At 32.5% G+C, this 23,971-nt stretch overlaps 1 protein-coding gene across 9 annotated transcripts in view; it reads right to left on the reverse strand.

Moving 5' to 3' along the window:
* Positions 1-23,971, reverse strand: part of LOC145278064 (uncharacterized) — a 765,737-nt gene that overhangs the window by 137,042 nt on the left and 604,724 nt on the right. For 7 of the 9 annotated variants that reach the window (XR_013868300.1, XR_013868299.1, XM_080130310.1 and 4 more), the window contains exons 3-4: positions 17,632-17,722; positions 12,123-12,228 (exon numbers count right to left, since the gene is read on the reverse strand). Coding sequence is in view for 7 of the 9 variants with exons in the window: in XM_080130310.1 (XP_079986436.1) it covers positions 12,123-12,228; positions 17,632-17,722 (197 nt within the window). In the remaining 2 variants the exon portion in view is untranslated. The remainder of the gene's footprint in view (positions 1-12,122; positions 12,229-17,631; positions 17,723-23,971) is intronic. The other 2 variants (XM_080130313.1, XM_080130306.1) reach the window with 1 other exon arrangement.

The following is a 23,971-nucleotide window of genomic DNA, read 5'->3' on the forward strand; positions in this document are numbered from 1 at the left end:
GATTCTATAAAATTATTTTTATTCAACGGCTTGCATTAAAGTTTAAAATACAAAAGCCAAGTGTCATGCTTCAATTATGTTCTAAACAGAAACATTCATTTTGAACGCGCCTCTATCTTATCAAAGAACCTACTATTGATTTTATATACGGACTCTTCTTCTTGCACGGTGATAAAACTATTAAAATCCACTAGTTATGTTAAGAGTGGTCCAAATCGAACTGCTCCTTCCATAATCAGATTTTTCGATTATCGATTTTTATACTTATTGGGGGCATTCCGATACAAAACCTGTCTAAGAACCCTCCCAGACACATAAATTACATTTGTTGAAAATTAAAAAAAAAAAAACATCGGCTAAAGGAACGAACTCACAAACACTGAACGCCTTTTATATATTAGTATGGATCTAAAAAGCTGACATTTATAAGATGTTAAGTTATCAGAATGCTGTCGTATTGCCTTAGCCGAGAGGAACTGTATTGATGGTCATCTTGGTCAAATAGTCTGTGACAAACATGGATCACCCTTGCGACCAACTTCGCGCAAATGTTCCGCATCTACAGTTACACGCAAATAATCTCCGAAAATTTTAAATGCCTGTACAAAAAAAAGTCTGGAAACTTATTTAAGGCATTTAATACTTTTCTCATTGCGTTGTTATTTCATCAACGGGCAAGCAATAAATACAAATAAATTAAAAGTCCTTCTACATACGTGGGCATGTTCATACGTGCTAGTCTCTTTATACTTTTCGCCGTCATTCCTTTTATCTTTTTTGTTTTCACCCGTTTAACTGTTGAATGAAATTTCTCCAAGGTTTTATCAGAGAGAGAGAGAGAGAGAGAGAGAGAGAGAGAGAGAGAGAGAGAGAGAGACTACGTAACTAACATTATTTATTTACTTACTAACGTAAGAAATTAGTGACGCAACAGATATTCAACTTAGAATAATTCTACATTATTGGACGCGTCTTTTCGCATGCTCTCAAAGGAGAGACAAAACCATATATATATATATATATATATATATATATATATATATATATATATATATATATATATATGTGTGTGTATATATATAAATATATATATATATATATATTTATATATATGTATATATATATATATATATATATATATATATATATATATATATATATATAACATTATCGGTATTCCTTACCAAACTCCTTGTCTGAATATTAGGTCTACAAAAGTGAAATTTTATATATAGGTATTTAAACCTACAGCGCACTTTCGACTAATCTTACCAAGGTTAACAGCTGTTTCTAATTTTAACCCCTTAGCAACTATTTTTCTTCTTGCTAAAAAGCAAAGCCAAAGTGTACTTTAGGTCTAAATATTCTGTATATCAAATTTCAACTTTAACGACCAACTATTTAGACAAGAGTATACTCGAGAATTTTTGCGCACATATTGATAAAGTTATATATATATATATATATATATATATATATATATATATATATATATATATATATATATATATATACATATATGGAAAACAAACAGACAGACAGAAAAGGAGACAGATTTCTTTGTGTTAGAAAGTTTTCCTCTTAAATTCTATGCAATCATGCAGAATGTAACACTATACATAAATAGAATTCAACGTAATACTAGAATGAAACCAACCATCTAATAAGAAACTATGAAAAATGAATAAGTTAATAATTAATGCTCATTTTATAAAAGAAATGCAGTAGTTATCCTAAATCTAGTCCTTCACATATTAAAGTGAAAATGTGTGTGTGTGTGTGTGTGTGTGTGTGTGTGTGTGTGTGTGTGTACATTTCCCTACCAAATAACTCTGTTAATTTTTGCTCAATTAGAAACTCGAGATTTGACATAAGGGGGATTGAAATTTGGGGAAAAAAATTTAATCAGTTTTCGGCCAAAAATTTGGCTGTCAGGGAGTCAAAGTTCAACGATTTGACCTTTGAAAATCTACAAAACTCCTCCGCCAATTTTGGGTCTAAATACTTGAAATTTTAAATGTAAGTTACTTAGATATGGTATTGATCAATTTTTTTATATTGAATTTGAGCCCCCCCCCCCTTCAAAATAAATGTTAAGGGTTAAAATTGGTGTCAAAGTTTAAAAAAATGGACCTCTACGGTCTCTACCAAATTACTCAGCCAATTTCTGGTCTAAACATTTGAAATTTTACATAAATGAATATTCAGAGATAGGACAAGTTTTTTAATTAGTTAGCGTCGAAAATTTGAGCTGCCAAGGTCTCAAAGTTCAAAAGATTTGACATTTGCGGTGTCTAGCAAATTACTCAGCCAATTTTGGTTACAAACTTTTGAAATCTATACATAGCAGTTATTCAGACATAGGGTAAGCTTTTTAATCGGTTTGGGTCAAAGTTTTGGCTGCCAAAAGGTCAAAGTTGAAAGAGTTGACCTTTTCAGACTCTACCAAATTCCTCTGCAAATTTTGGGTCTAAAGACTTGAAATTTTAGATGTAGGTTACTTGGACATGGATATAACTTTGTATTTTGATTTGAGACCAAAATAAAAATAATTCAGAGGTAAAAATTAGGGCCAAACTTAAAAATAAATTGACCTTTGCGGTCTCTACGAAATTACTCAGCCAATATCTTATCTAAATATTTGAAATCTTACATAAAGTGTATTCACACGTATGGCAAGTTATGAACAGTATATAGGTCCGAGCAAAGCCGGGCTGAACTACTAGTATATATATATATATATATATATATATATATATATATATATATATATAAAATACGAAAGTCTATATTCCAAAGTTCATGATGTTTACCGTCTTACAATTTATTCCTTTAATTCAGTTGACATTTACAATTTTTTCACTATCTGTTTCGTAGCACAAAATCAATCATTTAATTATCAACTCACTCCATTGAATCCATTTTGCCCTTAACTCATCTGAAAAAAAACAGCAATAATGAACCTACGTTTAGACATGATAAAAATTAAAAAATTGGAAGAGAAGCTGTAAATACCTTGTGCTACGAAACATACTATGAAGAATTGTAAATGTCCACTTAATTAAGGAAATAAATAGTAAGATGATTAACAGCATGAAGCTAGGAATACAGACTTTTGTCATTCATTCATTATATTGTTCTGCAATTTCATTGAGCTTCTTAAATAAGGATTGGTATATATTATGAGGAAATAAAGTATATTTTCACAGAAATATATATATATGTATATATATATATATATATATATATATATATATATATATATATATATATATATATTCTACATTGGCCCTATAAGGGAAGCTAAGCAGAAAGATGTCTATTTACATCACATTTAAATGTCTGCATGCCATTATATTCAGGGAAGCAAGGGACCGGGGGCGAATTCCAAAGTCTAAAATTCCAAAATTAGAGATATAACTCGCAGGTATTGCGATGATGAGACAAGTGTTGGGACTTTGTTGAAAATGTTGGATCAATTAGGTCGTAGACTTTTTTTGAGACACTGTCTAAGAGCGCGAAACTACTTGTAGACGCACCAGCAACACTCGAGGCATGGGAAAATGGTGGCTTTATAGAGATACAGGATACTGTTAGGTGCGTGTAATTTTCTAGCACATAGAGAGAGTCCACATTCTTTGCAGCAACCTTGGCAATGTTTTCCATATATTCGTTCCAACTCATGTTGCCGGTGAATGTTCAGCTGATGAGTCTGAACGAGGTGCTCTCGGGTAGCGTATTTATTAGTCGTGATAATCAGTGGTGTAGAAGGGTTCTTGTATTTTTTGTATAACATCGTATGTAACTCTTGAATGTAATGTATCTACTTAAATAAAATCTTGCAATTCGTTAACTCTGAGAATGTTCGTTAACAGATAATTCATGATTTTCCTCGGGCATTAGTTAACCATTTTCATGTTTGCCGCCGGCTAAAGAAACTGTTTCTTTGTGCACTTAGTCAACTTCGGAATGTTGGTAATTAAATAGATTCAATACTTGGCTCGTATATCAGTTTCCCCTTGCGTATAACGAAATACAGACGATACTCTTTGCTTAGTAAACATGGTGAATGTATATGTCACAATCACGCAGACACACCGCTTTCCGTTCGATCAAGTTAAGCCTCCTTGATGCTTGTCAGTAATAAAGTGGGTGACCATTTAGGAACATTCTGTGCTGTATGTGCTCTACGCTTCTCTCGACATTGTTTTTAGTCGCCCTAAATTATCCGTTCCACTGGAATCAAGCACTGTCGACTCAGAGAAAGGTAGGTAGAGATTGAGCGACCCTTGCTTCACAATTGTGCGCATGCCATTCATTATACTTATAGAATGATCAGATGTTCCAGCAGACGAAAATCCATCCAAACTTCATTAGTAGGTTGTTTATTTTATTTGTGAACTGCAAATATTAGTCGTTACGTAATCTAACAAGGATATTATGTTTAATAAAAAGGATTTTATTTAATCTGTAAACAATAAATATAGAAAAATAACATTCTCTACTACTATGTAGTTGTTTGTGTGCCTGTATGTCTGTGTGTTCATCTAAACCTTAAAGCATACACAACAAAACCCTTCAAAGTTGGTAGTTTTAAAATCAGCTTAACAAGGGAAACATAATATCTGAAACGTAAAAAAAAAATGATTCATTCTTTAGGGGTCAAATAGTCATTAGTTTGTGTGGTAGAACGCTTTCATCCTAAATTCTACGCAATCAGGCAGAATCTAGAAACTATGCAGAAATAGAGAAATAGAACTAATCATCTAATAAAAAAACATAAAAACGAATAAGTAATTAATTAACGCTCGTTTTTCAAAGTAATATATAAATTACTTAATTCTTATGCAGTAGCTAACGTATATATATATATATATATATATATATATATATATATATATATATATATATATAAATGTAAAGTTGGTTCGTTCTAAACGAATAAAACCATATTTCTACGTTACCAATTTATTTGAAATTTTCAGACAACCCATTTTTAGAGTCGAGGTATGTTTTTATGTTATTAAAATAAATTTACCTCGCGAATTATTAAAATTAAAATATTAAATAAAATAAATATATTTTTTTAAACCCTTACTGCGAATCTGTTCTGTTGATAAAACTGAACTTCCGGTTCGATTCATTTCACAGCCACGAATTGACGAAAGATTTCATTTTCTTTTTAGTAAGTAAAAAAACAAAACAAAAAAAAACATAATTCATTTGTTTATCTTCCAAATTTTTTAATTTACACATTTTTTCTTTATTATATGAGGCCAAAAAAAGTTTGTCGCTTGCTTTTTGGGTTTTTTTTTGTTTTTCGATATAAGATTGGTTGGAATAAAAAAAACACGATTTAAAAAAATAGCGCGGATAACTCTCTGCATTAGCACTGAAAAAACATTTATTAATAATTGTTACTAAACATTTATTAATAATTTCTCACTTTTACAAACATTTGATTTTAAATTTCCTTTTTGTTCTTAAGATTTGGAGGTTGGGGGGGGGGTGATTCCAAGGTGGACCTAATCTAAAAAAAAAAAAAGTTTTTTTATGCGCACGTAAGCAACTATTTTTTTATTAACTTTTTTTTTTTACTTTTTTTTTTACTTTTTTATTTAAAAATTAGTAAATTTCAATTGTAGCGTCTATCCCGGAACTAATTTTGACAGTGACATTGAACATTCACCGTTTCCGGAGAGCTCCAAGAAAAAGACAAAAAAAAAAGCCGTGGCGCCAAATTCGAGGAGTTTCTGGCCCTCTTTTTGCTCGCGCACCCCAGCGGAGTAAGACGCGTTACTGCCACGCTATGTCGCTCGTGCGCGACACACCCTGTCCCGTTTCCAATGGTGAAACCACACAAAAAAGAAAAGACATTCTTCTGATCTATTCACGCCGCTCTTTACCCGAACGAATTTTCTAAACAAAATTAATTTATCGTTTCATCCAAACTTATCGCCAAAAACATTTGACCAGTCGGGAAGGATTTCTTCTTCTTTATTTTCGGACTAAAAATAACACGAGTGTGATACACCAGGGCAAATAAATTCACATCTATTATAACAAGCTAAGTCTGATTATTTGTTTTTAATTAATTTTTCTAAATATTTATTTTCTTATTAATGTTTCTTGAAAAATTAATTTTAAGTGAGCTGTTTGTTGTTTTGCCCAGCGGCACCTCGCTTCACAATGAATACAATAATAAATCATTTATCATTAATATGTGTTTTTGGTTTTGTGTTGAATGAAACTTTTTTTTTTCATTGCAACAATAATGAACCAATTTAAATCTTCCGGCATACGTTTAAGGGTTACGAAATTATCAATAAATCGTTTAGTTACTAAGCCAACGTCAGTAAATAAAAAAATGTTACGTGCGCATGCATTAGCCTTGACTAGGGGAGGGGCTAAGGGAGCGACCATTAAATAATTATGCTGGTCGCCATCGAACTCAATGCCCAAGGAGTGCCTAAAGTGGCACTTATGCACTTATGTTATCGTGCTATTCTTTAAAATAGTATTTTCATGTTAAATTCAAATTTTACAATATGTTTTTCTTTTATTAATTTGTTAAGTGAAAGTACAGATAACCCGGTCGGTTTCTAATGTGATGAAAATCTAGCCCCCCCCCCAAAAAAAAAGGGGTACTCTGGATAATAACAAAACATTAAAATTGCCTCAGTCTCGAAAGATTTCTTCTCTACTGCACGAGGAAACAAACGGTGAAGTGTAGTTCACCTTCTGTTTCTCTCCCCCTCTCTCTTCCTCTCTTAATCTCTCTCTCTATCCATCTCTCCCTTTCCCTCTCTCAATCTATATTTCTCTCTATATCACCCTCTCCATCTCTCTTTGAGCCCCTTTCTCTCTCTCTAACTCCCTATATCTCTCTCCTTTCCTCTGCCTCATCCCTCTCTGTTTCCAACTCTCCCCCTCTCTCTGTTTATCTATCAATCCCTTTATCTCTCTATTTCCTTCTCTTTCTCTATTTTCCTCTCACTTTCTCTTTCCTATCTATATATCTTCCTCTCTATCTGTCCATCTCTAATCCCTCATCCTATTTTAGTCTCCTAAATTAATTACAGTGAATAAGGCATTGTCAAAACATGGATAAATCCTATTTTAGTCACCTAATTTACTGACTGTGAGAATAGAAGTTATTTGGAAATTACTGCTACCTTGAACAGCACCAGAAGTAACTGGTAAAACCTTTCTAATTAAATTGATTTTGGCAGCCATTTGGTAACAAAATGACATAACCTTAGCCCTTGTTGCATGAGGAATACCTGCGACCTTGCTGCCAAGTAGAAGAATTATTTATTCTACTTTAAAACATTCAATTTTTCAAAAATCTCATGTTCGACATCTCCAAAACATCCAATATGGGGAAAAATATTGCAGAAATGCAAACTTATTGTTTATGATGAATGCACAATGGTACGCAAAAAATCACTTGAGGCTCTTGGTCGATCCTTGCAAGATTTGCGTGGCAATGCCAGACCATTTGAGAATGCAGTAATATTGCTTGCAGGAGATTTCAGACAAATATTACCTGTTATTTTTCAATCAACACCAGCAGATGAAATAAATGCTTGCCTCAAATACTCTACTTTTTTGTTCCAAGTGAAGCTATTAAAATTAACTCAAAATATGCATGTCCAGTTGCCGACTGTTCGATCCGCACAAAAACTTTTGCATCACTTGTTGGAAATTGGGTACGAAAAAGTCCCAGCTGATCAGAGTTAAGGGCAAAATTCTTTGACTTTTAACTTCTGTAATTTCTGTAATTTCATTTCATCAAAAGAATAGTTAGTTTAAAATGTTTTTGCAGATATTCAAATTATAAGAATTCCATTTGACTTAGTGAATGAGCTATTCTTGCAGGTCAATACAAAGATGCCCATGAACTTAACGCTATTATTCAATGTAAAATTCCAAGTGAGGTAGTCAAATACAAATCCATCGACACTGTTGTGAAAGCAGATAAAGTGGTTAATTATCCAACAGTTATATTTACCAGGGATGCCACCGCATGTATTGCAACTGAACTTTGGTGTACTAATTATCATGTTGTGAAATATAAACCAATCCAAGCTTTGCAATGGCACATAGCTTGCAGTAAAAAAAATTAACAAACAATATCATAGAAACAACAATCTTAAGAGGACCTTTCACAGATGAATATATCTTCATTCCATGCATTCCTATGATTCCACCAGATACATCATTACACTTTAGGAAATTGAACTTTCCAATTTTATTGTCATTTGCAATAACCATCAACAAAGCACAAGGAACAATATTTACAATTGTGGGCCTTACAGTTACACACTGACTGTTTTTTCACATGGACAATTTATATTACGTATTCAAGAGTCACCAAACCGGAAAATCTCTATATCAGCTAAGAAAAGGGAACAACAAAAACTGTGTACCCATGCAAAATGGAAAATTAAACCTATAAGAAACATGCTTTTTCTCATTTTGGAACTTTTTCCATTGCGCCAATTTGAGCCACAGCAACGCGTGGCAGGGTACAGCTAGTATATATATATATATATATATATATATATATATATATATATATATATATATATATATATATATATATATATATATATATATATATACAGTAAAATCACGTTGACACACCGATTCTAGCCAGATCACCGAAGTTAAGCAACATTGAGCCTGGCCAGTACCGGATGGGTGACCATTTGGGAAGGCGAAGCGCTGTATGTACCGCGAGGTGAAATACCAGGTTGAGAGGGTATATGGGGCTTTCTTAAGCCGTGGTGGGCACCCCATCTAGTGATGATGTCACAATAAACAATTCCCTTGATAGCCCTGGCGAAGCATAGCATCAAGTATTTAGCTACCGACAAAATTTGAATTACGCTAAAAACTCGTATAGTGATTTCAATCTCGGCTACAGCCGCGATGGATGGATGGATTGAGCTCTGGTATCTATGGGTGTGTACGAGGTGTCTTAAATAAGTTTCCAGATTTTTTTATATATATATATATATATATATATATATATATACATGGAATTAAAAATTGCCGTAGATGCTTGAGAATTCAGTGCATTATTCCTATACATGCTATGAGATGACTGACCAATTTTTTAATCATGTCAGGTTCAAATAAACAGCTATAGCAGGAATTGGAATACACCCTATGAAAGCATCAAAAAAAAAAGCAATCTGGACGTGAGAACGCTTATGAAGAACGATATGCAATAAAATTGTTTTAAACTTGGAAAAAAATCCATAAAAAGGTATGCCGTGCTTCAGATCGCTTTTGGGTCATTTTTGTATGAATTGAGCATCAGTTTTTGAGCGGCATAAGATATTCAAGGAAGGTATGGAGACGGTGACGGATGATGATAATGTGGAACGAGTAATAAAGTCATAGCACTGGGCTTAATTAGCCAAATAAAGAATTTCATAGATAAGGACCATCGTGTGTCTATAGAGGCAATAAGTGCGCAGTTTGATGTCAGTATGAGAACTGTACATAAAATTATTCACGAGAAACTGAAGATGCGGAAGATCAGATAGTAAGATGTTATCATGATAGCGGCGGGGGGGGGTCGAGCTGATCAATTCAGATCCCACAGTTCTTGATGCTCTGGTTATCTGCGATGAAAACTGTACCTACTCTTATGACTCTGAGACCAAGAGACAGAGTTCCCAGTGAAAGCATGCTGGCTTTTCCAGACCCAGGAATGCCAGACGGAGCAAATCTCCCCCCCCCCAAACTCATGATGATCCCCTTTTGCACCACGGACATAATGCACATGCATTGTGTTCCGAGTAGACAGCCAACAAAGAATAATATGTAGTGGTTTTAAAGGGAGTTCAGGAAGAGATTTCGTCAGAAGAGGTTAGCACTACTCAAATTAGATTAGTGGCATTTCCTTGTCACAATGTAAGCATCAAGGCAGTTCCTCATCCTCCCTATAATCCAGATCTTGCTCCCTGTGACTTCTCGTTATTTCCTAAGCTCAAAGAAAAAACTTAGATGCTGCCGTTATGAGCTAATTGAGGAGATGAAAGAGGCTGTGAGGAAGGTCATTGACACGCTCACACAAGAGGAATTCCATGGGGCCTTCCAGAAGTTGGAACAGTACAAGCGCATTGCAGCCGGAGGAAATCACTTCGAAGGGGTTTAGGGTTTCTATTGTGTACTATCAATAAAAGTATCCATACGAAAAAAGCCTGGAGACTTATATATATATATATATATATATATATATATATATATATATATATATATATATATATATATATATATATAATCATTTTTTACTATAATAATTATTAAATACCTACAGACACGAGTGTTTCATCCTTTCGGGAATCTTCAGTGCAGGGTGTCACGATTAATACCAATCGAACGATTCGAACCCCGCAACACGAGACATCTCTGGCTCGACTTGCGAAGACCTAATCCATTCGGCTACCATTAACCGCGTGAAATAACGTTGAATTTAAACAATTTAATTTTAAATGTTCATTTATGTCAGTCAGAGAGTGATCTAATCGTTATACGATGATCTATGCATAAGAGCTAAATTGACCGACTTATATATATATATATATATATATATATATATATATATATATATATATATATATATATATATATATATATATATACACACACACACAGACATTGGCGCCCAAAAGAACGTCTGCACTTGTCATTTTCAAAAACCACTAATTTCAGCTAAATTAAATGTAACTGTCTGTACAAACTATACCTCATTTGATTGGCCTTTTATTCCTCTATAATTTACTTTATTCGATCTGATTTAAAGTTTTTCGCTGTCTATTCATTTCTTAATAATGAGTCTATAGAAATGTACCTCAACTGTCATATTTTTTATTCGAATAGATTATTTACTAGTAAATGTAACGATGTTTTACTAACTGATTTTATCCTCACCTTAGCATTAAAAAAAACATAAAATTCTGAAGGAGGAATATAATTGAAATATTAATATTAAACAAATAAATATTTGTTTATTTGTCACAATATTTCGTTGTTATTTGAATTTCTAAACGTCTCTTATGCGTATTTTATGTTAAAATTTAATAAACGCTTCTATCACAACGCTGACTTTAATATCGCGTTAGTGAACGCATTCTTCCGGCATTTCAAAATAACACCGCAGACAGACAACACGCGGGCGTTTTACTAAGTGATTTTTTTTCTTAAACTTATCATCATTTGCAAGAAGGATAATGAAAGGAAAAAATGCTTTAAATTCTAGTGAAGAAGTATACCTCTGAAATATTTATTTTAAACAAATATTAGTTTATTTTTAATATAATATAACGCCTCCGTGACCGAAATTCAAAAATCTGACTTTAATACATTTATATATTTTTAAACATTTTTGTTTAATATATATATATATATATATATATATATATATATATATATATATATATATATATATATATATATAAAGTAGAAGCGTTTGTGTGTTTTTCTGTGTGTACAACTCTTTTACAGCCCAAAGAACTGGACCGATCATGACTTAACTTGATATGATGATGATGATCCCCTACGTAGGGATGGTGCACACCATTTTTCAACGTGAAGGTCAAAGATCATGATCACAGTCTCTCTCTCTCTCTCTCTCTCTCTCTCTCTCTCACACACACACACACACACACTCTCTCTCTCTCTCTCTCTCTCTCTATATATATATATATATATATATATATATATATATATATATATATATATATATATCGGGACTTAATTATTGTATATATATATATATATATATATATATATATATATATATATATATATATATATATATAAGTTCATATATACACAGTACCACACTTAACTAATATATATATATATATATATATATATATATATATATATATATATATATATATATATATTCCAATAGAACTGAATGGGATAAATAACTATATATCAAGACCTCAGGAATAACTTAAAACCGGCATAGTACCAGAATAAAAAAAAAACCATACCGGTTGTTGTAGGGTCAGCTGGTTTAATGAGAAAAAATCTTATAAAGTACTTAAATGCAATACATGGACGAAAAAATGTAAAGGAGTACAATTACTCACATAAAAGGGACAATATCCATCCTTAGTGACCCCTCGGGGATAATATTATAGAAATCAAGTGGTAGACCTTCCCTCGCAATAGGACCACTTGATCTTTTCCAACTAACTGAAAAAAAAAGCAATGAGCTATCTTTCAGATTGGTAAACTTACAAGCACCAATGCAGGAATAATAAGGAGAAAAATATTAGAAAATAACCATAAAACTAAGAACTTGAATGAGTGGAAAAATACAAATGATACAATAAAATGCTTTAATGGCATTAGCAAAAATGTTATGAAGCATTTAGACAATTCGATACAAAAGAGTTTTACGCTTCCGTCAAAGAATGTACGCTAGATAACCCATTGGAAATTGGTAAACCATATATACACATTTCGATTGAAGACGTAAGGATAAAAAGCAGCGGAGAAAATCCATATTTTCTATTGCAACAATATAAAAGCATAAAATACAACTCACAAACTGTGATGTGCTGATATATATATATATATATATATATATATATATATATATATATATATATCTTTATATTAGGTTGATGTAAAAATAATGTCTTTTTTTTTTGGAGTTCAACTATATATATAAAAAACGACATTATTTGCACCAGAATAAGATTATTATCATTCAATCCCGGGCAACGTATGATAAATCTGCTAGTTTAGTATTGATATAATTTTGATATTGAGAGTTTTTATACATTACTCACACACACACACACACACACATATATATATATATATATATATACTAGCAAAAGTACCCGTCGTTGACTAGGTTCAAAAACAGCCTATAGAAAATAGACTCTGATTTATGAAAGTATGATAGGTTATGAAAAGGAAGGGTTGTAAAGAGATAGCTTCGAATTTGGGGGTATCAAAACCAAAGAAAAATATGATGAAAGTAAAAATAAAATAGATAAACCCCATAATTTATTATACCATACCTGTTCACACTCAAACACTTATCACAATATTCTGTGGATCTATATTAAAAAAACCTTTTCTTTTTTTCTTTCTCTTCAAAAAATGCTACATTGCCAAAAGTGTGTTTATTCATAAAGTCTGAATAAATGCTGGTTTTTGAAAATTTTCAAACGATATTATGTTTGAAATTGTTCGACTAGACATAGAAACAATTGTAACGTAAAATGAAATACACTTTTTGTTGCCATCAACACCTTGTTTGAAGTCTTGATTTTGCTTTCACAGTATATTAATGCTCAATTATGAAATACTCCTTAAGTCAACTCTTTTGGGCTCAAAACTCATTGGTATACGAAAATTTACTGAATTACACGAACTCAGTATATTACATATAAGTTTATATATATATATATATATATATATATATATAGATAGATAGATATAGATATATATAGATATATATATATATATATATGAGTAATGTATAAACAATTCCAATACCACAAGTATATGAATATTAAACTAGCAAATTTATCCGACGTTGCCCGGGATTGAATGATAATCAACAAATGTTTCACACACCCATAAATTTATTGCCATCAAAATTGGTGAAATAGCCGATTTTTTAATCAAATCGGTGGATTGCCTGCCCTTATTGAACAAATATCGCGGTGTTTCACATACCACTCGCAGTGACTTAGTTCACAGTATATTGTAGTCTACATTGCACTGTAGAGAACCTAATGTTGATTTTATAAAATTATTTTTTATATATAATGGCTTAATTAAAGTTTAAAATGTAAACATTAGTATCAAGCTTCAGTTATGGTTAAATTTTTTAAAAAAATTTTAGAACGAGCTCTTGATTTATATGCCTGGTCTAACTGGTTGTGCGGTGATAATTGTTCAATTTAAGTTTAAAATAAAAATTCAAGTATCATGGATCAATTGTGCTTTAAACTGAAACATTCATAACGTACGCGCTTCTGTCACATCAAAGACTCTACTGTTGATTTTATTTGCTCAGCCTTTCTGCATGTGTTGTAATAAAACTTTTAAGATGCAGTTGTGTTAAGCTGTGTAAGGTGTTAACTTTGATCCATATATATATGCACACACACACATACACACACACACATATATATACATATATATGTATATATATGCACACACACACAAACATATATATATATATATATATATATATATATATATATATATATATATATATATATATATAAAAGGCAAAAGGTCGCCAGCGTTTGGGTATGTCCACGAAAGACTTATCAGATCGGGGTTGCACTATTGGTTAAATTCCGCAAGAAGTTTTCCTATACTTCCGAGATCATAATTTAGCTTTCGGGCCGGGTTGATGCTGCACTTCACTTGTGTTAATTGATCCACGGTCAATGTAGGGAAACTCTTTATACTGAGACAATTTCTATTTTTGGGGATACTGCCAGAGTGTCCCCTTTTTGGGGGAGTTAGTTTTTGCCCGAATTAGAAAAGACCTTGTGGCTAATTTGCTTTTATGGGAAAGCAAATAAATAAAACGACAGAAAACGGGAAGCTTAACTGGTCCCTGGCCAGGTTTAAAAGCAGCGTGCATTTCTGTGCATGCGTGGCGACTCCTATGATTCTTAAATTAATTACCAAATCATTGAATTCGCTATCCTCTTTGGCCTAACGGTTAGCGAGGAAAACTAATTACCCATCTCTTTCTCTATCTTTTTTATTTTAACCAGGTGGAAGCCATTCTTAACATCGCTTTGTCCTTGTGCCAAAATCCTCCACCCGGGCCTAAGTACTTGAAATTTTAGATGTAGGTTACTTGGACATGGATCACACTTTTTAACTTGATTTGGGCCCAAAACAATAAATGTTAAGGGGTCAAAATATGGGTCAAAATTTAAAAAATTGACCTCTCAGCCAATTCTTATGTGCGGGGCGTTTGCTCAGTTGGTAAAGTGCTTGCCTTGCATGCAAGAGGCTTGGGTTTCGAATCCTGAGTTCGATGTGTCTAACTGATGAGCCCAAATGATGGCGAAACTCGAGTCTTGGAGTTCCGGTTCTTTGACTGTCATGGCTCTTGTGGGCTGCGACGTTGTTGGACTGTGGAATTTATTATATATATATATATATATAACACGAAAATTTTATTTACAGAAATGTGAAAAAAATTCTAATTATCACCGTATGAATATATTTTAAATATTAAAAAATATTTATAGAAATGTAACATAAGTTTTACGAAATGATTGCCGTATAAATAAATTTAAAATATTAAACAAAACTTTATAGAAATTTAAAGAGATTAAAAAGTATATCCGTATGTATATATTTCAAATATTAAGAAAATTATTTCTAGAAATGTAAAATTGTTTTTGAATTATTTCCGTATGAATAAATTTTAAATATTGAACAAATCTTTATAGAAATTTAAAGAGATTATTTAAAAAGTATATCCGTATGTATATATTTCAATATTAAGAAAATTTTTTCTAGAAATGTCAAAAATGTTTGGAATTATTTCCGTATGAATAAATTTAAAATATTAAACAAATATTTATAGAAATGAAACAAAAATAATTAAAATAAAATATCTCCGTATAAATATATTTCAAATATTAAAAAAATACTTATAGAAATGTTGAAAAATAATAGCTAAAATTATTTCTGTATAAATATATTTTAAATATTAAAAAACTATTTATAGAAATGTAAAAAAATAAAGATTTTTTTCATGATAAAACAAGAAGTGTTTCTATATAGTTTCGTATTTCGTTTCATGCTTCATATTTATCAGAACCACTATATAAGTCCACTTCCGGCGTCTTAACTTTGTGCAATGAATATTTGGATTTAATCCATATGCCATAATAATATTTATTAAAAAAATAATGAGACTAGCAACATCACGCCTGTTAGAGATAGAGGGTGCAAAGAAAACAAAAGGAGGTGGCCAATCAAATCACGGATAAGCTGCTGGACTATCTATAGTCTGATAGTAGATGCGTAGAGAAACGAATAGTCTCTGGTGTGTGAAAGTGTATCGGAGGGATAGGTGTGTAAAATTTTCACTATTCTTAAGATGACATTGATCTAAACAAAGTCGTCAACCATCCATCTTCTTATGTATACATGTTTTCTCCAGCGTTCAGCTCCCAGTTTTCAGTGACAGATCCCGTATCACTAGAACTGATCTTGAATATACGATCTTCATTACCTACAAATTTACCATTTCGTTTCTCGGTCAATAAAACACGGTATCCATGGCATTTGAACGGACATCAGTGTCCGTCATTTTTCTTTGCCGTTGCCGTTATCCCTTTGCCCTGTATGCCTGCTTTGTTACTTGTACGGTCGATCGACATCTACACACTTTTCGACCCGCTGCATCTTTCTTAAAATCAAACACTTTTTCGTCTTTATCTTCACGTTGTACTTTATTAGCTTATGTTCTTTTAATTTTGTAGAAACCGTGGAGTTGTGAGACGAATATAACCTCTCTGCAGTACATTTGCTTATATACACATCCTGACGTCTGCAGTTAACGTTTCTTAGTAATAAGAACTTTTGGGTTTTTATTACTGTACACATAGATTCAAAAAACAAATATATAACCAATAAATGTTATCAAAGGCAAGATAAGTTACTTTTCTACCAAACTGGATATATTTTTTGTGTTTTTATTCAATGTAACATGTTTATTCAGCTCGAAAAACATGCAGTGTTTACCGATGTATTAGAAAATTCAAAATGGCGCCCAACACTCTCTTTAACATGGTAAGTTTGGGAAAAGGTGTTATAAATAATAAACTAGACAAAATACTATTAAAAAACACCGAATATGTGTCAACTTATGTCACTGTAACATATAATGAGCGAATTTCTAACAGTATTTTGTCTAGTTTATTATTTATAACACCTTTTCCTGAACACGAAAAATATGCCCAGTTAGGTAGAAAAGTAACTTATCTTGCCTTTGATAACATTTATTTGTTATATATTTGTTTTGTTTTGTTTTTTGACAACTTTTTCGAATCTATGTGTACAGTAATACAAACCCGAACTTTTTTCTTTTAAAACTAACTTTGTTTTAGTTTATCTGCTATATAGAATACGTTCATTTCATTTTAGAAAACTGCCGATTGGGTCCTCATTGGTCAAACCAAGACCTTAAGGAGGCAAACAGCAACGCCATGCGATGGGGTAATTTCTATTGCGATAAGATATGAGATATGATTTCATTTTGTTAATCGGGTTTACGGCATATCAATCGTTTATAAGTTGTTTATCATTTAATGCAATGGTTCTCAACCTTTTTTAATCGTGACTTTCTTTTTAATGACTTTTTCGTGAATTTTTCTTTTTAGTGTATTTTAGTGAACCCTTATAGCTTATTTTATTTTTCAGTAATGTAAAGAAAACCAAAGAACATATATCAACAGTTTATCTGGAAGGAAGACTGAACCGATATTAACGTTACATGTACCATGGGGGTCCACATGGACCTCGGTTGAGAACCATTGATTTAATTGTATAAATAAATATTTATGACAATTATTGATAACGTAACAATACCTTGTTCTAGCATGTTTGAAGATGCTGGCTTTCTGACCCAAAATGTACGAAACACTATTGTCTTTTGCACTTCGGAAAATTCAATCCTCGTCTGCAAAGTAAAAAAAAAAAAAATGAAAAAAAAAACAATTTTCCTTTACAAAAAAAAAAAAAAAAAAAAACTGAGCACCGTGAATAGATATTTGAACATATAAAGACCTTGAAGTATAAACACTTTTGCCAGACTTCCTAGATTCGGCATTAAATAATTTGAAACGGTTCATATACCGAAAAACTAAGCATTCTAACTAAACATAACAATATTACTCGTGGAACTAAACACAATACTAATCCGATTTTTTATCTTCTTCAATTGCTGAATAATAATAATAATAATAATAATAATAATAATAATAATAATAATAATAATAATAATAATAATAATGATAATAATAATAATAATAATGATAATAATAATAATGATAATAATAATAATGATCATAGTAATATTAATAATAATGATAGTAGTAATAGTAATAATAATAACAGTTTAACAATAATAATGATAATAACAAACATAATAATAACAGCAATAACAATGAAAACCATAATAATAATAATAATAATAATAATAAAAATTATAACAATAATAATAATAATAATAATAATAATGATAATATGAATGATACAAATAATGATAACAATAATATGACATCAATAAAAATAACAATAATAATAATGTTAATAATTATAATAATAATACAGATAATCATAAAGCAATAATATATAACAATAATAACAATAATAACAATATTAATAATAGGAACAATAATAATAATGACAATAATAACAATAATAATAATATCAATAATAATAACAATAAAAATACTAATAATAATAACAATAATAATATTAATAGGAAGAAAAATAATATTAATAAGAAGAAAAAAAATAATAATAATACTAATAATAACAATAAAAACAATAATAATAATATTAATAATAATAACAATAATAACAATAATAATAATAATATTAATAATAACAATAATGACAATAATAACAATAATAATAATATCAATAATAATAACAATAATGACAATGATAATATTGATAACAACTAAAACAAAAATAAACTAGCAAAAACCATAAAAATAATAATAACAACAACAATAATAATATAACAACAATGATAATGACAATAGTAATGATAATAACGACTATAATAATAATAATAATAATAATAATAATAATAATAATAATAATAATATTCACAACAAAAACAAAAATAAACTGGCAGCTGCTGGACAACACATAATTGACATTAAAATACAAAGAGGGATCTTCTAACGTGATTCTCTATCACGACTAATGTTCATCATTGGCATGATGCTCCTCAATCATATACTAAGAAAATGCCAAGCTAGATACAAGTTCACTAATAAGGATGAAAGAATTAACCACCTAATGTACATGGATGACCTGAAACCCTTTGCAAAAACAAAGATAGAACTAGAGACACTACGAAACACAATCAAAATCGTCAGCTAGGATATCCAAATGGAATTCGGTATGAAAAAGTGCGCACTACTGATCATGGGGAGGGGAAAACCAGAAGCAAAATAATGTAGACATCAGTGCACCTAGTTAAGCTGATAGCTACAAATATTTGGGAGTTCTGGAAGAAAAACACCATCAAAACAACAGAAATTAAAGAAAAATTTGGAAAGGAATACCTCAGAAGAACAAGAAAACTTCTCGAAACAAAACTATATAGGAGAAACTTAAAGGAATAAACACATGGGACGCGTTACTAGTAAGATACACTGGACCGTTTAAAAATTAGACCAAAGAAGAATAGAGGAATATCGATCAGAAGACCAGGAAACTCATGGCAATGCACAATGCGTTACACCCGAAGGATGATACTGACTGACTCTATGTGAAAAGAAAAGACGAAGGAAGAGGGCTTGTATATATAAAAGACCGTGTAAATAAAGAATTCGAAAAATACATAATGCAGAACACCAAAAGAATAATTACCGCAGCAAGAGAAACAGAAGAAACAAATCAAATAGAAAAGGAACGAGGAATAAGACGAGGAAAAAAATGATAAGAGAAACAACTACACAAACGCTTCATAAGGGTAAAAAAATTGCGACTAATGAAAACATTTGGAAAGGCTAGAAAAAGGAAACCTAAACAGAGAAACTGAATCCCTAATAACAGCCGCACAAGATAATGCAATTAGAACAAACTACATCAAAGCAAGGATTGACAAGACACAAGAAAACAGCAAATGTAGACCCTGCGAACAAAGAGACAAAACAATAAACCGCATAAGTGAATGCAGCAAACTAGCCTCAAAAGAATATAGAATAGATACGATCATGTGAAGAATGTAGTACATTGGCAATAGTGCAGACGATTGCATCTCGATAACAGATAAATCATCCAAGCAAAAAGACCGGATGTCATAATAATTAAGAAGCAAAATTTCTGTCAAATTGTAGGTTTTACCGTTCCGGCAGACCACAGAGTGAAGATCAAGAAGACTGAGAAGCGAAGCAAATACATGGAACTGGTCAGAAAGCTCAGAAGGGTCTGGAAAATAAAGAAAGTTAAAATAACACCACTAATAGTAGGAGCACTAGGAACAATACCGAAAAACTTTGAAAAAGAATGGGAGAGATTGGAATCAAAGGGATGATTGAGAAGATAGAACAATAATGAAAACTGCAAAAATATTAAGGAAAACTAATACGACGGTGAACTGGAGACAAAAACTGCTGCAGATGTAAAATACAGAGGCACACCACATGGAATCGTAAAAACTGAAACGATATAATTGTAAGGTACCCCCATGCAGCCCTGCGTTCCGGTCACCACCACCCCCTTTTTGTGTGTGACAGCACACCAAATAAGTGAGGAGGGTCAAGGAGAATAGAAAGGCCAAGGAGAAAAAGCACTAGCCAGACCTCCGCTGGATGAGTACAAAAAGGAATAAGACATTGGGGAGGCTTATTGGCGCACAAAGTTTCAGTGAAGACCAATGGCGACTGCCAACGAAAATCAATTGTAAGCGGCGTTTGCGATAACGTAAATTCTTTTGCAAAGGTTGTCGAAAAAGGTGGAGAATACTGGTAAGCTGGGGAGACTTGTCACCCAAACTCCAAAGAACACCACAAGTTTTTCTCAGAGAGAAATCGTTGGTGGTGGCTTTGTGACTACTCCTAGTGAGTAAATAATAATAATAAAAGAACCATATCAAAGCAAAGATCGATAAAACACAAGGAAACAGCAAATGCAGACTCTGTGGGCAAAGAGACGAAACGATAAACCATATCGTAAGTGAATGCAGCAAACTGGCGCGAAAGGAATAAAAAATAGGCACGACCAAATGGGGAGGGCAGCACACTGGGAATTATGCAAACAACTACATTTTGAACGTACAGACAAATGGTACAAGCATAAGCCCGCAACAGCACTCGAAAACGAGAATCACAAAATCCTATGGGGCATGACATACAGACAGACAAACTTATTCAAGCAAGAAGACCAGATGTAATAATTAACAAGAAAGAAAAATCCTGTCAAATCGTAGACTTTGCTGTCCCAGCTGATCACAGGGTGAGTATGAAAGAAAAGGAGAAACGGAACAAATACACAGAGCTGGCCAGAGGGGGATTTAGATGATGAAGAAAATCAAAATAATACCTATAATAGTAGGAGCACTAGGAACAATCCCGAAGAACTTTGAAAAAGGAATGGGAGAAATTGGAATCAGAGGAATGGCTGCAAAGATACAACGACTAGCGATAAGTAAAACGGCTGAAATATTAAGGAAACCCCTCGAATGCGAAGAATAACACACATGAACCACATGCGTGAGCCAGACAAACTGCTGCAGAGGCAAAACATGAAGAAGCTTTGCAGAGAATGAAGGACAATGAAGTTGCATTTGAACAAGCTCTACATTCCCATCACGCATCCCCTCCCATTGTCCCATCACCCCTCCCCCCAAAAAAAAACAAAGTGTGAAACCAAATAGCCGAGAAGAGAGTGCTGACCAGACCCCCGCTGGACAAGCGCGAAGAGAACTGGGATGTTTGGGAGGCTTAGTGCCACTCAGATTCCAGTACAGAATAATGGCCGCTGCCAACGAGAAATCAATGGTGAGCGGCTGTTGCGATAACGCAAATTTATTTGCAAATGCTATCGAAGAAGGTGGAGAGTGCTAGACGTCTGGGGAGACTTGTTTTCACTCAGTTTCCAGGGAACACCACGGGTTTTAAATTAGATCTATGATGACCTCTGTGAAAGCTCCGTGTGAGCCAATAATAATAATAATAATAATAATAATAATAATAATAATTCATGATAATGAGACTTTTCCTACTAGTCATGGGCTTTTGTTGTAATAAATACAGTGCATCTTTTTGTAGGAATGGCACAGGAGGAAATACTTGACGAAACGTTTTCGTGTGCCTCTATCAGTGAAAAATTAACTGGTGTAAAACATCACAACACTATGAAATTAACGAATAAAATAAAATAAAATAATAATAATAATAATAATAATAATAATAATAATAATAATAATAATATCAGGATGCCCATCAAGAACACCATGCTAGTCGCACCAGTTCTTAATGGCTCCACAGAAAACAGTCGTGAAGTAACAAAAAGGATGGAAAGATGGGGAGAGTGAAAAGAGTGCAACATTAGGAAGGAATAAAACTATTCAAATTTTATTGAAGATCAATGAAAAATCAATGTCATCATACCTCATGATTGGTTATCGACATAGGTAAGAGGTTTTGAATATGAGATAACTTTTATGTGCTAACGAGTCACAACTATTCAAGGCCTAAAGGCTACTCGAGGATAAATGTTAATAAGTTTGTCAGATGTACAGCGAGGCAATACCGTGTAGATTAGTGTATATTCTTACTGGAAACAAGTAAAATTTTCATTATTTGAGAGAACAGCTCAACAAGAATGTAACGTTGAACTTAAAAGCGATGATGTTGTAATCAGCTGGGAAGCAATCCTTCAGCATTGTGTTCCACATGCGGATAATTCTTTGGAAGAAACTTTGCTCATGGTAGTTCCGTTTACTTTTAAGCATACAACGGAAAAAAATAGGCAAATATTTACAATGGTTATAGCTATTTGAGACTTGTTGTCACTTAGATCCACGTGATAATCATTTGTTATTTGTTATTGCCGATAATCAATTGTTAATAATGATTTGTGTGAGAAACTCCGATCTTCTTTCGGTGTAACTTGTCGAACTCGGACATCTTTCTGTCGAACTCTTAAATCTGCACGACATTTGGCGAGGACCTCTGGCGTAGTGGATAAAGTACTTAGTAATAACGATAAAACATAAATATACTCGCAAGGTCTCTTCTGTGAGAAAGAGGGAGAAAGGAGGCGAAAATGTCATCGTCCACTAGATTTCGAAGACGGTTTTCTGCCCTGTTAAAGTAAGAATGGGTACTCTTAGGGGACTCTTCTCAGAGGTGGCAACAGTATTCCATCTTGGGGCGTATTTGACTCTTGTATATGTAGAGAATTGTGTCGGGAGTGAGATTCTTTTTGGAGCGGTAGAAGAATCCAACCATTTTTCTCGTGATTTTTGCAACGGATTTCATGTGCGTCTTTAATTTTAGGTCAGGAGTGAATGTCGGTTCCAGAAAATTGCCAAACCAAAGTATTTCCTCAAGGCGAAAGCCGCTCATTTCAATTGGGACCAAGTGGAGATTTAAGCATTACTGGTGAAAAGATAGAAGCTTACTTTTTGGATGCATTAAAGGTAACTATCCATTTTTTTACTGCATTATACCATACGCGCCAGATCGAAGGCGAGAGAATCAGAAAAATTCTGGTTGTTGCCGGTTTTGAAATGTTGCCATAGATGATATCATCGTCTGCATTGATATCGAAGAATGATCTCAGAATGTGATTTGGGAGAAGGTTGATGAAAATAAAAAAGAGAGGTGAACCCGGGATGAATCCCTGGCGTACGCCTGCGTTTGTAGTGTGATCTTGGGATTTTTGTCCATCAACAATACTTTAATAAACCTATCACAAAGAAAGGGTTATGTGGTTGAGAGGAAATCATTCGAAGTAAACCCTATCAAATATTTCAGATATGTCAAAGGCCATTGCTCAAGAAACTAGGCCACCCTCAATAGGTTCACTGATCTTGTGTGACATTACCGTTAACACATCAGCTTTTAATTTCTTAGAGCTTGCCGCTAAATAGTTTATTTATGCTGAGGTGATAGACAACTTCTCTATGTGTCTCATTCCCAAGCAACTTATTCATGACGCACAGGAGGCGGATTGGTCT

The sequence above is a fragment of the Euprymna scolopes genome, chromosome 6, assembly GCF_053919585.1.
Source record: "Euprymna scolopes isolate OS-2025 chromosome 6, ASM5391958v1, whole genome shotgun sequence".
Lineage (NCBI taxonomy): Eukaryota > Metazoa > Mollusca > Cephalopoda > Sepiida > Sepiolidae > Euprymna > Euprymna scolopes.